Source organism: Sander vitreus, chromosome 20, assembly GCF_031162955.1.
Source record: "Sander vitreus isolate 19-12246 chromosome 20, sanVit1, whole genome shotgun sequence".
Taxonomy (NCBI): domain Eukaryota; kingdom Metazoa; phylum Chordata; class Actinopteri; order Perciformes; family Percidae; genus Sander; species Sander vitreus.
In genome coordinates, this window is record NC_135874.1 from 22,026,689 (window position 1) to 22,041,371 (window position 14,683).

General features: G+C 42.0%; 1 protein-coding gene across 3 annotated transcripts; it reads left to right on the forward strand.

The window, feature by feature from the left end:
• The first annotated feature begins 26 nt into the window (after positions 1-26).
• On the forward strand, positions 27-14,454 carry LOC144535755 (melanoma inhibitory activity protein 2-like). 3 transcript variants are annotated; one of them, XM_078278384.1, is made up of 23 exons: positions 27-123; positions 1,656-1,787; positions 1,961-1,982; positions 2,199-2,287; positions 2,563-2,634; positions 4,003-4,113; positions 4,288-4,359; positions 4,491-4,595; positions 5,312-5,434; positions 5,756-5,944; positions 6,088-6,178; positions 6,740-6,807; positions 6,905-6,975; positions 7,660-7,761; positions 7,883-7,979; positions 8,203-8,270; positions 9,283-9,368; positions 9,509-9,622; positions 10,459-10,590; positions 11,934-12,068; positions 12,336-12,388; positions 12,504-12,681; positions 12,778-14,454. In XM_078278384.1, the coding sequence occupies exons 1-23, from the start codon at positions 100-102 to the stop codon at positions 12,990-12,992; spliced, it is 2,349 nt and encodes a 782-aa protein (XP_078134510.1). In that variant the 5' UTR covers positions 27-99; the 3' UTR covers positions 12,993-14,454. The 3 variants fall into 3 exon arrangements, with proteins under 3 accessions (XP_078134510.1, XP_078134508.1, XP_078134511.1); XM_078278382.1 differs by lacking the exon at positions 27-123 and adding an exon at positions 669-886; XM_078278385.1 differs by lacking the exons at positions 27-123; positions 9,509-9,622 and adding an exon at positions 669-886.
• Positions 14,455-14,683: the final 229 nt, after the last annotated feature.

A 14,683-nucleotide genomic window follows, 5' to 3' on the forward strand; every position in this document is an offset into this window, starting at 1 on the left:
GTCTATTACAAACGTTCAGCCAGCTGACAACCCTCCCACCTGACCTGAAGGCATACGTTTTAAAATGTTTTGAGAGGGGTAATGATTCTCTAGTTTCAAATGGACGAAAATGAGGCCATGTCGGTGAGTACCTTCTGAAACATTTGGTGACCGAGTCAAGTCTTCACCTATGTCCTACTAAGACCAGCTTTATTACCCTGTAGCCCTTGCAGCCGTAACGTAACACAGGTGACACATGGTGGTAGTAAACTGCTTGAGAAAGATGGCTTTTGTGTAAAAACATGATGTGTTAAGAAATAATAATGCTAGTTATTTGGGATATTATCAAAGACGACATTGAGAATTCTCCATTACTGACACCTGTTATTTTTGGTGTTACTTTAAAAGTGCTCCGATGTGCCAGTGTGGCATTTTACAATTGGTGACGTTGCGAGTGAACCATTTACACCGGCGGGGGTCAAATAATATCTACCGGAGCTTGTGAGTGCCTCAAATCAATGTATTTGTATTAATTAATTTTTCCAATATATTCTAATTTACTTATTACCATCGTCTAATACAATGCCACTCTAGTTGAATCTAGACGAGGAGTTTGAAGAGAGAATCCAATATCTCCCCACCCCTACGACGTGCAATGTGACGTGGTCCACTCTTGAGCGTCGGTGTTGTGTACAGGATGTGAAATCGCCGCTAGCCCGGTTGATGGCTCCACTTTCTGTTCCTAATATCAGCTCTTTAAATGACAGATATCACTAACATAATAACCAAATGAGATAATTCGGAAATGGCGGAACATACGGCAAGCGACCAGTCGGCCAGCAAAGTGGTCGACTTTCAGGCGACGGCAGAGGCTTACTACAGTATCGCCGTGGAGAAAGTGAAGGATGTACGTTATGTGGCAGGTTTCATTAGCATTTTCTAACTAACGTTAGCCGACACTGCTGGCATAACGTAACGGATTGTCAAGCTATCGAAAACAGCTCAATATTATTGCTGAATACATGTTTGGATTTGTACAGCTCACGTCTGACTGCATGTGTGTCGCGCCAGGGCTGTTCACCAGCTGTCAAGTCGCTTTTTTAGATGTGTTTGTAATAATTCACAGAGTTGACGTTATCTAGTAATACTAATCTAGCTAATTGATAGTAGAGTTGGTATGTCTGATCAAGTGTCGTTGTGCTTTCCTGCTGTTTCTTATCTTTTAGGTAAAATATCGCAGAGTTTTTTTGTTATTTTCCCTGTAGCAGACAACTAGCTACGCTACTGCTATCTACTACAGCTGTGTAGTAAACCTTTAAGGCTGAGTAGTCAAGGCTAACTACTTGCAATACCAACTAATACAGTCTGTGGTCAGCTGTAAGAACATTCGAATTACTTAAAGATGAAATAAGCCAGTTGTTTGGCTCTTTTTATAAATGTTAAGAAAGAAGCATAACCCTATCTACTGAAGCAACAGCTGTTTTGTGGGTCTCTGGCTGCCGTGCTGCATGGAACCATCTCTAATGTTTAATTGCATTGACCGCAAGTGATTAGAACTAGTTGGCAGGGCAGTCCTGCAGCACTAAGAAGCTGATCCTTATGTCCACAATAAGTATTCCATTGTGTACAATCCACTAAGTTAAATGGAGTGAATCAAATGTTGTTGTTTTCTTCAGGTTGTATCAACACTGCCTGATGACATCAGACCCGGGCCAGACCTGTATGGGGTGCCATGGGAACCAGTCATCATCACCAGTGTGGTGGGGCTGGTGACAATGCTGTTGTTCACCTGTAGATGTTATAGCTCTGTGAGTACCCAGCCATGTACATACACATCAACATCGCAAAGATTTAAAATGGTACAATATATGAATTTCTTGTGGTACTGTTGGTAGAAACAATGAGACCACATTTGTTCCTTATCAACTGATTAATCCCTTTGCTACTTGTTCATCATTGTTTTCTTTTTATTTATTCACAGGTCAAAAGCAGAATGTATCGAGGTAAGTTCTCACTACTTATTCCTTAATATGACATTATTATGACTTCACAGGAATTAAACTAATACATCACTAATCACTGCTTATTTAACCTCTTTCTCTGGCCACTGTGTATATATATATATATATATATATATATGTGTATGTGTATATGCCTTTAGAAAAAAACTGAAAAATGATTTCAATGTTTTTATATGCTTTGTATTCCACTTTTTTCAGGTAAAGAGCGGCGGATGGCTGAGCAGGTTGCACAGCTGCTGGATGAGAAGTGTAAAGTCCTTGAGACTCTCAGCAAATGTCAACAAGAGGTTGGTACTGGTGCTAATGCTGACTGACTACTGACTAGAGTCAGAGCCTGTCTGACACACAACACTGGGTGTTTTCAACTGAGGTCAAATTCATATATGTTTTAATGTCCATGGCATGAAGAAATGTCGGAATTAGAAGATGCAGAGTCTTACGCATGTTGTATGAGGCGCGATCAAAAAGCAGAAACTCTCTCATTGCAAAGTCATTGCAGCACTTTTATGAATATAAGTTTAAATGCTGATGAAATGCATTTTGTCATGTCATTCATTTGCAGTATGATGACCTGGAAGACTCACTGAGGGACAGTGGTGTCTTGGCCCAAAATCAAAAGACAGAACATCTTGAGGTAAGGCAGAGAAAAAAAAGGATGAAAGTGAGATTAATAATAATACAAATATTTCACGTATAGAGCGCTTTTCAGGATACTCAAAGACACTTTACATAAGTTGAAATGATCATAGAAAACAGCTCACTAAAAATATATAACACCCAACATTAGTCGCACATTAAAAAATGTTTTGAAAAAGTGAGTTTTGATTTGAACATGGACAGATTGGTGCAGTCTCGGATTTGATTGGGGATAGAGTTCCAGAGGGAGGGGGCAGCTATGGAGAAGGCTCTTAAGAAATGTCAAACTACTTGGAAATCAAAACCAATGCTAAACTGCAGACTTATGCATAGTGTTTTTCCCAATTGGCCTGATGATGTCATGTCATGTTAAACCTGCAATAGTCTGGTTCACCGGATCATAGTGCTGGGATAAAGCCTGAGATAGGATGTCCCTCCCCTTCTGCTATCTCCGCTATCTATTTTGAAAAGTCACCGTCGCTGCATCCGGGGCTTACTCCTATTTTCCACCGGGCACGTCTGCACTGCGTCTGGAGGCGCCGCGGGCCCCGCGAGCAATCGCAGCCATTCAAGTCAGTTTGATATTCCACCATCCCATAAGCTCTCCGCTCTATCTAGGTCTATTTTCACGCAAACCGCGGGCCATTCGGACAGCCGGGCAGGAAGTGAAAACAGCGAGATCATCCAGTCAGTTTACCAAAAGACCCCCCCCCCCCCAATATTGTTTATGTCTCCTCTGTCTCCACACCACGGACGACGAGAGATTCATCTTGGAGGTGGAAAAACATAACAGACATCACAAAAGGACATTGCCAGAAAAGATTTGACATGGAGTTTAATTGCAGGAGTGCTTGGAGTGGAAGGTAGATACTAGCTTAGTTAACACGTGATTGTTCCGTAAAGTACTTGTAGAGACAATATAATCTGCGAGAAGGGCAGCAAGACGCTCCGCTTCTGAGACGCTCCCGGTGTGGTATAGCATGTGTTGGAGGACGGAACAAAACCGGAACGCAGCCGGAACACAGCACAGACGTGCCCAGTGGGAATAGGGGCTTACTCCAGCGCTGACACAGCGCTGTGGAGATGGGTCTGGCAATGCGAGACTAGCGAACTTGTTAGCAAACGGTTGCTTTTTAACACATCTGACAGTCACATCTTGCATATTGTCGCCCGATACATCGTTATTATAAAAATATCGCTTATAGCCGCTATTACGGTAAAAAGGAAAAACGATTGAACTGCGTCACCAAATTTGGAATAAGGATGGATCACATTTTGACGCTGTGATCTGACTCTTCATGTTCACTGCACACTCTCTCACTCCTTTGCTCTCACTTGAACACATCTTGTTTTCTTGCTCCTCCAGGTTAAAGCCAGACAGTTGGAACATGCTAAAAGGGAGTTTGATAGGGATCTTGAACAGCTAAAGGATCAACTGGACCAACAGAGAGAACACAGGATAGAGCAAGAAAAGCAGGTAGGAACACACACACACACACACACACACACACACACACACACACACACACACACACACAACCAACTGTAACCTCTACAATTGTTATTTAAGAATCACATTTGATTAGGAATAGGAATCCATTGCATTATTGTGATACTGATAAAGTGGATTTTTTTTTGGTTATCCTTCCAGATTGCAGTGCTTGAAGAAAGCATGAAAACGTTTGAAGAAGAAACCAAAGACCTCCAGTCACAGGAAGAGCAGGTACCATTACCTAACCTCTTGTCTTTGTACCTTCACATTCCTGTCCTCTCCTCTTTCCTGCATCATGGCTTTATCCTCTGCTCTGTCCCTCTGTGTTTCATATGACATGATTGCTGCCTGTTTGTCTCTAGGCACAAACCACTCTGAAAGTGTACAATATGAACAGTGACAGACTACAGAGGAATCTGGAAACAGCTGGAGAGGAGAACACACTGCTACAGGAGAGCAATGCTCAGGTAGGATGCCGTACACACACACACACACACACACACACACACAGAGAACAGGCGGTCCGGCGAAATTAGCTGCGGTGGTTAATCATGTAACTGGCGATCAGACTTTTGAGGCGGTTTGAGAGTCCCATACAGTAAACAGTAACCATCACTGCCTCTATCGCTGCCACAAGAACGTTTTAAAACACTATGAGGGTAAAAAAAACGAAACACAAGCGCTGAACTGCCCAGCAGTTTGTGTAACAGCTAACAGTTTCCTGCAACAAGCTCCAGCACAAAGTACAGTCACATACATTTCGCATCTTCATATTGCATGGAGTTCAACTTTGTTGAACTTTGACCATCAAATCGCACCCTCAACCAATAGGAAAGCAGTGTGTGGTTGAACCCTCTTGGCTGTAGTGTAATGTTGATTTTTTTGGTGTTGCTGTGTCTAACCAGCCGGTATCGCCTCAGCAGGCAATGGTCACTCACCTGCATTCACGTATGCGTGACTGTGCCTTTACTGTGCACGGTTGCAAGGGAGGTGGTTTTGCTTTTTCATGGTTAAAATGACAGCTCTAAAGTACTAATTAGTCAGTTTGTTCCATTCAGTCCATCCAATCACATACTGTACTAGATTCGTGGTTTTTAACGTTAACACAAAACTGTTGAAAGTCTGATCTGTTCGTGTTCATAAAGAGTGTCTTTGTCCTCTCTTTCCGTCTCTTTCTCTGCAGTTGAGGCAGCAGGTGGAGGGATGGGCAGAAAGAGTAAGCGAGTTGGAGGCGGAGATGAGCAGGTGTGAGGTTGCCCACAGGGGGATGCTGCAGGACGTGGCCAACAAGGATGAGCGTATAATGGTATGGTTGGTTCTGCTATTGATTATAGTTTAAGATAAAATATGATAGAACTTTAATAATCCAGAAGGAAATACTTGTCCCAGCGAGTGCTCAAAAATGACAACAACATACATATAGAATATACATAGATATTGTAGCTAGTCAATTTATAATATACTTTGAATTTTTGAATAATAATAATATCTCCAGAACTACTACAGAAGAAGAGTGCACTGCAAACTGATGTAAAAGATTAAAAGATCAAACTAAGTTAATGGATTCGGTTTCATTACTTTGGGTTGTTAGAAATAAGTTTGACACCAAACACGTGTCCGTTTCCAGTCCTTGACAGATCGGCTGCTGAGCATGAAAGCTTGGGATTCAGACCTGCAGGAAGAGGCAGATGGGGAAGGAGAAGGGCAGGAGGCGTCCAATGGTACCGCAGGGAGAGGAGAGGAGAATGAAAGAGGAGACGTTTTGGACACACAAGGCCATCTCCAGAAAGTCCAGAAACTTATCTATGCTGCTAAGGTATTTGACTTAAATGGACACAAGCACACAGTGTTAATGTGTGCAGGGGTTGTTCGTGTTAACGAACCAGACTCATTCATATTAACCATCCCTGTACACTTTACTGAATGCCTACTGATATGTTGTTTTGTATCTGCGTGTAGCTGAATGCAGACCTCAAATCAGTAGATGAAGACAAAGACAGATTGTTTGCTAAACTGAATGATGAAGTCAAAGCTAAAGAAGACCTGCAAGGTGAGTCAACTGTCCACTGGTGTGTTCTTACCAAGGTTGGTATTAAGATGTCAGATAAAGAACAAACAAGTCCGAGGTTATATAATAACAGTGGTGTAGTCTATGTGATACGCAGGTATACGCAGTATACCCACTAAGAAAGCTCCAGGATGTCCATATACCCACTTAAAAATGCCCAATGACACGCAACAACATACTTTCCATTATATTTTTGATATATTTTGAATTGTCATCTGTGTTCTTTTTCTTCGCATAGGCTAAATAAAGGGATTTCCGCCGAAAATTGGTGCTTTAAAGTGTATCCAAATTCAGAAAATGAAGTTGTTGGCGCTCAAAACGTCGCTGGGGGAGAACACCCAGACCCCCCACTATGATATGCCCCCCTTTCCCCAAAGGCAGATTCTGGCCCATATTTATAGGCCAATATATATATATATATACAGTACAGTATACCCACTACAATACATTAGACTACACCACTGTATAATAATGATATAGTAATGTATGTAGTCTGTGAAACATATCAACATCTGAGTGTGTCTTTTTGTTTTTCTGCTCTAGTGAGAATTGAGGAGCTGGAAAATGATAAATTATCTCTGCAGTCGGACACTGAGCAGTCCTCCGATCAGGTAGCTGCCCTCAACTATGTGTTAGTGTGATATTTTATTATATTGTCATTCCACATTAATTTGATTTTGTGTTCATTTCTTTTCTTCACGTTTACAGGTCCAACGATTACAACAGAAACTCCAGATTATGACAGAAATGTACCAGGAGAACGAGCTTAAGTTACACAGGTATAGACACAAGGTTAAGGCCGGCTACACACTGGCTGCGTGGCGTGTCCGTTTTTATTTCGGCTCCCATGTTAACGGGTTAGAGCTTTCACACTGCCTGCGTGACACGTGGCTCGAGCCGCGGCGAAAACGTGTGCATGCTAGAAATAGGACCGACGCCTATTTTTCACGCAAAGCGTTTCCAGGCAAAATAGAATACGAAAAGATGTTTACATGTCATTTTGACACGAATACATTTAATAAATGACATTTTGATGTTTGAAAGTCTCTAGGTTTTGACATAAATGCAGATATAAATGTAATTTAAAAAAAAAAAATAATTAATTATCGGTATTCTAATATTGCACCTGTCAATACAGAACGAAATATTCTGTAGCCTATTTTGCCGTCAATACTGCCGACGTTGTCTTTGCTGTAATCAAATCAGTCTATATTTATGTTTAGCATGAAGTATACTACTGCTTGAGTGCAGTTTATCAATGGGAAACATACATGTGTACAGACAAGGCTAGCAGCAGCAGCGCCGCGTCAGACACGTTTCTGGTGTGCGAAGACATAGAAAACGCCACGCAACCGAAACGCCGCGCTCACGCCACGCATCCAGCGTGTAGCCGGCCTAAGTGTATTGAGAAGCTGAAAGCTATAGTTGTTGTACAGGAGTTTAATGAACGTGTGCGTTTCCAGGCTGCTGACAGTGGAGGAGAAGGAGCGCATGCAGAAAGAAGAGAAGTTAAATAAAGCCGACAAAAACATCACTATGGCCATGGAAGAACTCAGCAACTATAGGTAGCCGCTCCCCTCAAAGTATCACCAAACACATTGACAGTATGCAATATGCAAGGGGACATTTGTGAGCCCTCCCATACACGCCTGTTGAGTCTCACCTGTACGTCACCTTTTTCTTCAGACAACGAGCAGGAGAGATGGAGGAGGAGCTGGAGAAAACCAAACAGTCTTACCAGACTCAAATATCAGCACATGAAAAGAAGGCTCACAATAACTGGGTTAGTAAAAACACCTCAGCTGGTGTGGTTATGGGGGTTATTACATTACCCATCTGTCACTGCAGCACACACCTACTCTGGTCTTTTAATCCGTAATGTTATGAGTGCTGTATTCATTCATTAATTACTTATCTTAACGGTGCATTCAATTGCTCTGATCTTGACTGTGTCTGTATCTATGTACATGTCACGTTATGTTACTGATCTTGGCTTGATTTTCCAGCTGGCAGCCCGAGCAGCAGAAAGAGAGCTAGCAGACATCCGGAGAGAGAACAGCCTCTTCAGACAGAAGTAAGCATACAGCAACTGAACTGCAATTAAACGCACAACGTGTCATTTCTTGCCGCTATGGGTTCTCTCAATCAAAACATCACAAAAGACGGAGTTCAGTGACGTCGTGAAGTAGTGTTGGATCACAGGCGTTGTCTTCACCACCATTGCAGTCAGCTTCTCCTGGTTAGGATTAGGATTGGGCTTCGAGAACCGATTCCTACTTGGAATCGTTTCAAAAATTACGATTCCAGTGGAATCGTTTCTTTATTGGAATCGTTTGGAGGATTTGGTTTCAAATCCGATCATCGCTTCCCAATTTAATATGCACAAGTTTTGGTTTCCGTAGCGGCCAGGCGCTTGTTGTGTTGCAGCCTCGGAGCACAGTAAGCAGCGCTCTAGCGTGGCTTTATTTGACGTTGAAAAAAGCCCTGTAAAACTGCAAACCACCATTGAATCAAAATAAAACTTTCCTCTTATTTGTGAAGTTAGGCATGTTACCCCGGTTCAACCCCACCCCATTAAAGAATCGGAATAGAGAATCGATAAGAACCGGAATCGAAAGGAAGAATCGGAATTGGAATCAGAATTGTTAAAATCCAAGCGATGCCCAACCCTAAAGTTAGGATTCCTGTAATGTTCCTCATTCACGAGGTTTTTACCGGGAGCCGAAATATCCACAGAGGTCTTCCGCTCTCCAAAACAACGGGCCTGGTGATTCAAAATAGCCCAGTAAAAACACGGACTAAAGCAGTTTCACGTTAAAATTCAGCGGACAAAGGACGTCCGGGAGGTGCTGCGAGCCAAGCTGCCGTTAACGTTTGCTAACTAACTTCAGGTCCAGGCGTCTGATGATTAAAATCCTTCCATCTAGTTCAAACGTGTAGTTAAAAACGATCTAAAAATTGTATCATAAAAAAAATGTGGCTTAAAACTGGATACAATTCAATTTATGATTTGTATGAGTACAGTTTTTCTATACTGTATACATTACATACTCGGAAATATTGTGTCATATGTTCACTGTTTACAGGCTGACAGACACACAGTTTAAACTGGACGCCCTCGACAACGATCCCTACGCCTTGGACAGCCTGGCTAGACCGCTGCCTTTCAGAGGTTAGCACACACACTTATGAACCAAAGCATGCATTTATTGAGCTAACATCATATTTAGTGGCTAATATACCCCAGCCTGGAAGCAGTAGGCCACAGATTCCCTTGACTTTGCACTCACCAAACTACCCTTAACCCTTCAGCTGAAAGGTCACCCTACGGCCCATCTCCTCTGGGTCGACCTGCATCTGAAACCAGAGCTTTTCTTTCTCCTCCTACATTAATGGATGGACCGCCTGCTAGACTGTCTCCACGAGGTATACACACACACAGAAAGCCACAATCCACATATATATATATATATATATATACATATATGTATATATATATATGTACATGTATATATATATATATATATATATACATATATATACATATATATATATATATATATATATATATATATATATATATATATATATATATATATATATATATATATATATATATATAGAGATGAGCTGCAGCTGTCCACCAAACCAGATAAGACCCCCTGGAATGGTGCACAAAAAAACACAAACCACGACAATCCTCATTTTTATTTATATCCTTTCAGAACACTCTCCTAATATCTTCTAGTGTTGTAGTTGCGAGTTCAGTCAAGTTATCTCAAGTACAGCCATGTCCTGTTTTATTATTCATTAGCCATTTTTTGTATCGCTGATTGAAATGACAAAACATTTATCTTACTTTACATATAGAACTTTTGCTAATTCAGTCTCACAAAGTCATCACAATGAGCCCTTGCGGCATGTAGGAGATGACCAGCTGGCTGTAGCATGAACAGCTATATATGCTTAAACATGTGCAGTAGCATGGTCTGTATGCTGGCATGCTGTTAGCACTCTGGAAAGTTATTGTGAAAAATTCTGCATTGTGATTGTATGTCCTAAATCTCATCAGTTCATCCTGACATGACACTTTCTCTTTGTCCGTCTCGCAATCACACTCATTCTGGTCTTATTTAGTGATATTTTGTCTTTGGCCGCTGGGTTCTGCTTCTTCCCCCTTCTCTCTCTCTCTCTCTCTCTCTCTCTCTCTCTCTCTCTCTCTCTCTCTCAACATCTTCAATTATCTCTCCTTTCCTCCACAGTGTCTCGAGGTCCAGTGGAGCCCCCAGGTGGCCAAGGAGAGATGGAGCGGAGTGGAGGTCCTCATTCAGACAGTGGCTCAATCTCTCCAACATGGGAGAGAGATCGTAGGGGCCCCCCAGCAGGACCCCCAGGTGTGTGTGTGTGTGTGTGTGTGTGTGTGTGTGTGTGTGTGTGTGTGTGTGTGTGTGTGTGTGTGTGTGTGTGTGTGTGTGTGTGTGTGTGTGTGTGAGAGACACGAGAGACAAAGAGAGAGAGTAAATCAGTAACGTCTGGTAGGTCGTCAACCTGTAATATTAGGAAGACCTGGTGACGCTCACACAACCTGACCAGCCCTGACCTTCCTCTGATATCGAGATATCATATTGAGGATAACGATGTAGACATATTTAACAGAAATGAGTGTGTTTCCCCAAAACAAAACAAAACAATGCACAGGTAAGTGCTCAAAAGTTAACGCTCCTTCATGATACAATTTAAACAACTGGTTAAAAGAGCTATTATGCTGTTTATGATATTTTATATTGTGTGTCTTTGTTTTACTGTGGTCCAACGTCGTAAAAATATTTTAGCCCACTAGGGGTGGCCTTAATAAAAATAAACAGTGCTGTGCTGAGAATACTCACACTGACTTGGGATGCAGAGATGAAAACAGTTTTGTTCCTGCTCTTTTTTTTTTTCTTCTTTTTTTTAAGATAGTTTTTTGGGCATTTTCAGCCTTTATTTTGATAGGACAACTGAAGACAGGAAAGGGGAGAGAGAGGGGGGTATGACATGCAGCAAAAGGCCGCAGGTCGGAGTCGAACCCAGACCCGCTGCGTCGAGGAGTAAATCTCTAAATACGAGCACCCGCTCTACCAGCTGAGCCATCCGGGGCCCTCTGTTCCTGCTCTTGCGTATCAAAGTGAGAATCAGCCTTCAGACTAGAGCAAGGAACATTTCTCATTATATGTCCCACTCTCATGGGGATACATTTGGATGTGGCACAGAAATGTTACCACAAACACACATTGTGGTATTGTGTCTCCACACTCTTTAGGAACTCAAAAGGTCTCTTTCAAAGCTGAAATGTTGACTTACAGCAGTCAGCGCACAGGTGGAGCTTATAACAATAAATCAAACTGAGTGCATACATTGTCAAGGTTATTAGTTGCACCTGTGTTTGGCAACAGTCAAATCATATAGTGTGCATGTGCATGCCAAATGCATGTTGACAGTGCATGTGTATTTTGGTTATTGCATTTTTGAGTTTTGACACTGGAAACTACAGTTGTCTTGAAGCTCTGTGATAAAAGTGTTTATATCAGATCATTTATAACATGATGCTGAGAGGGAAAGCAACCTCCAAAAATATCAACATAACACAACAGCTGTGTTTGACTTATTAACAGCTTTGGAAAGAGCTGTTGATATAATATTGATAAATCTGAACACATTTTCCGTGTATTCTTTCTCTCTCACCGTGTCTGTCTCTCAGGCTATATGTTCCCAGAACAAGGAGGTCCGATGTACAGGAGACCTCCTCCCGGAGCTCTGGGCCTCTTGCCTCCACCCGGCCCTCTCCATCCTAGGGGTCTCCCCCCATTACCCCCTCACCCTGCAGACATGGCGGGTGAGTCACTGCCATCTGTATAGCTGCTTGTCATCCCTTCATTATGTTCTCATCTATACTGTCTTGCTATCTTCAACACTGTTGGACTGTAAATAGGTGAATTTGAACCTGCACAAATGGAAATGAAAAAGCAGAATGCAAACTTTTTTTTTTAAATATCTAGTGTTGGAATGCAACATATATATATATATATATATATATATATATGTATATGTAAGCCATCTACTTCATGATTGTTCATTTCTTCTTCTTTCTATTTCAATGCAGATGGTTCATACAGAGAAAACAGCCATGGGCCTGGTGAACAGGAACACAGAGAGGTAAGAGGTGTGTGTGCGTGCGTGTGTGTGTGTGTGCGCAATTTTGTTTGAGTAGCATGTGTGTGTTTGGATCTGTGGTCCAGCCTCTGTAACCTTTCTGTATGTGTGTCACCAGTCGGGTCCCGGTGACCGAAGGACTCCCCCTGAAACGGATCCAAGGCTGGGGGGCGCACCCCCACCTGGACCCCCGATGGGCCCCATGGACGGTCCCTTTCCTCGTAGATCCCCTTACGGACCACCACCTCCTGACTTCTACCCTCCTAGGGGACCTGGGGGCCCTACCATGATGCCTAGTAAGCAGTCCCAGCTATCATCACAACTTTTGAATACCGTATTATCTCCAAATGTCCTCTAACCTCATGCTCGCTTTCCTTTTCCTCTTTCTCCAGTGTGGGCCCCTCCTCCTCCAGGGATGATGTTCCCTCCTCGTTTCCCTCCAGGTGGACCTCCTCATCCTCACTACGCTCCCCCCATGCGGCCCCCTTTGCCCGACGGCCACCTACACGCTTCCATGGGTCCTCCCCCTCCTCAGCAGTCCCTCCCCTCCCCACCACACAGCCAGTCCCCAGAGGAGCACACGCCCTCGCCTGAAGACGCCATTTGAGCCTGACCAGGCTTTCCACTTGAGCTGTGAGATGATGTTTTTTCTGGTTGAAGTTGAACTCAGCGGTAGACAAATGGTTGGGCAGGTTGCGGTTTTCCATCTTCCTAGGATGTATTTAATGAAGAGTATTAGCACAGGGGAAACCATCAGCCTTCATTAGATCACTCTGTTGCTGTTTGTCTGCTTCGGCCCCGTCTTTCTGCTCTTTTAACATCCTCTCTCTTTCTTCTGCTCTGTCACTTGCCTTTTTTTCTTTCTTCCTTCTGGTACTCTCACTCTGCCCTATCATCATCCATCTACATCACCTGTGAAGTAGTTCCTATTGTTGTGGAGTCACAGGCAGCTTAATCTGTAGATGTGTGTGCGTGTGTGTGTGTGTGTGTGTGTGTGAACCAGACATTTTTGCTAGATAATGCCACAAAGTTTTTTTTTTTTTAATGGTACTTAAGTTGAAATGTGTGCATGTAGAGAATTGCTGTGTGGTATGTGGCAGAGAATGTAAGAGTGTTTTACACATGAGTCAACATTTCATCCCGGTGGCACAGAAAGAAATCTAAATGATCATGGGCTATCAGGGAAGAAATGCATCTTTTAAGGTCTATACAATATATTTTATTACACCAAGGCTCTTGCTATTGTCACCATCATTTAAAAAATGTAGCCCTTCGGCATCTACGAAGTTGACCTAAATCAGATCAGGTCAGATCTTGTTTTGTCTGTGACTGAACTGAGATGATCTTAGACTCTAAATATTCCCTCAGAGGTAAAAACGAGTTTCTTAAAATATAATAAAAGCGCATAACTGAATTTCATTGACTTCCCTGTGGGATTTCGCCTTCCTCAACAAAGCTATTATTTCAAACAGCAGCAAGTAAACAATGCTTTTGATTATGTTTCAGTGACTTGCATACGGCCTAAGCTTGAAAAATGTATTTTGTCGAAGTAAACTGTGACTCATCGTGGCAGTCACAGAGCGGTGATTAAATGGACTGACTGGAAGAGACCTTCAGAGCCAGAGAGATCACACCCATGTGAATTTTGTAAAAAAAGAAGAAGAAAAAAAGTGATTATAGATAAATAAAGACAATGTCAAATTGTCAATGTCTCCATATTTCACTAATGTATTAATGTTCAATTTGTTGTGCAACTCATCAGCGGCCACCAGGGGTAACGGAGCATTGGAATGTAATTGGAAGTCAGGTTTGGGTAGTTCAATATCAGTGTTTTCCATAATACTGTACATATGACATGCGATGACAATGTTTTAAATATGGTAAATATATAATGAAAAAATGAATTTACTGTAACCTTGATTGTACAGCACAATTCATATGTAATGATCTCTACCTAAACTACCCGACCAAGCTCTTGTGATGTCATTTTAAATATTTACAGAACTTTTATTTAAAAGGTGAACAAAACATTCTGAAAATAAATTTGCGACTCCAATTTTAAATTACAAGACTTGTGTACACTGAATATCATTTGGTTGATTTTTAGTTGTAACATTCTTGTTAAATCACTGAGCACATATTCAGATGTTGCCTAGCCCAATCAATGGAAATACAAACGATAGACTTGGTTTTTTACTGTCCAATTTCTACATAACATCACCTTCGTGATAGAATACGTAGTATTTTTGTTATGGTATGGCTGATTAGCAGACATGATCACTTTCATAGAAATTTGCC

Coding starts and splice junctions, on each gene's coding strand:
- LOC144535755 (XM_078278382.1), top strand. CDS start 785: ATGGCGGAACATACGGCAAGCGACCAGTCGGCCAGCAAAGTGGTCGAC. Junction 5,435..5,755: donor ACAAGGATGAGCGTATAATG/GTATGGTTGGTT, acceptor GTCCGTTTCCAG/TCCTTGACAGATCGGCTGCT. Junction 5,945..6,087: donor AACTTATCTATGCTGCTAAG/GTATTTGACTTA, acceptor ATCTGCGTGTAG/CTGAATGCAGACCTCAAATC.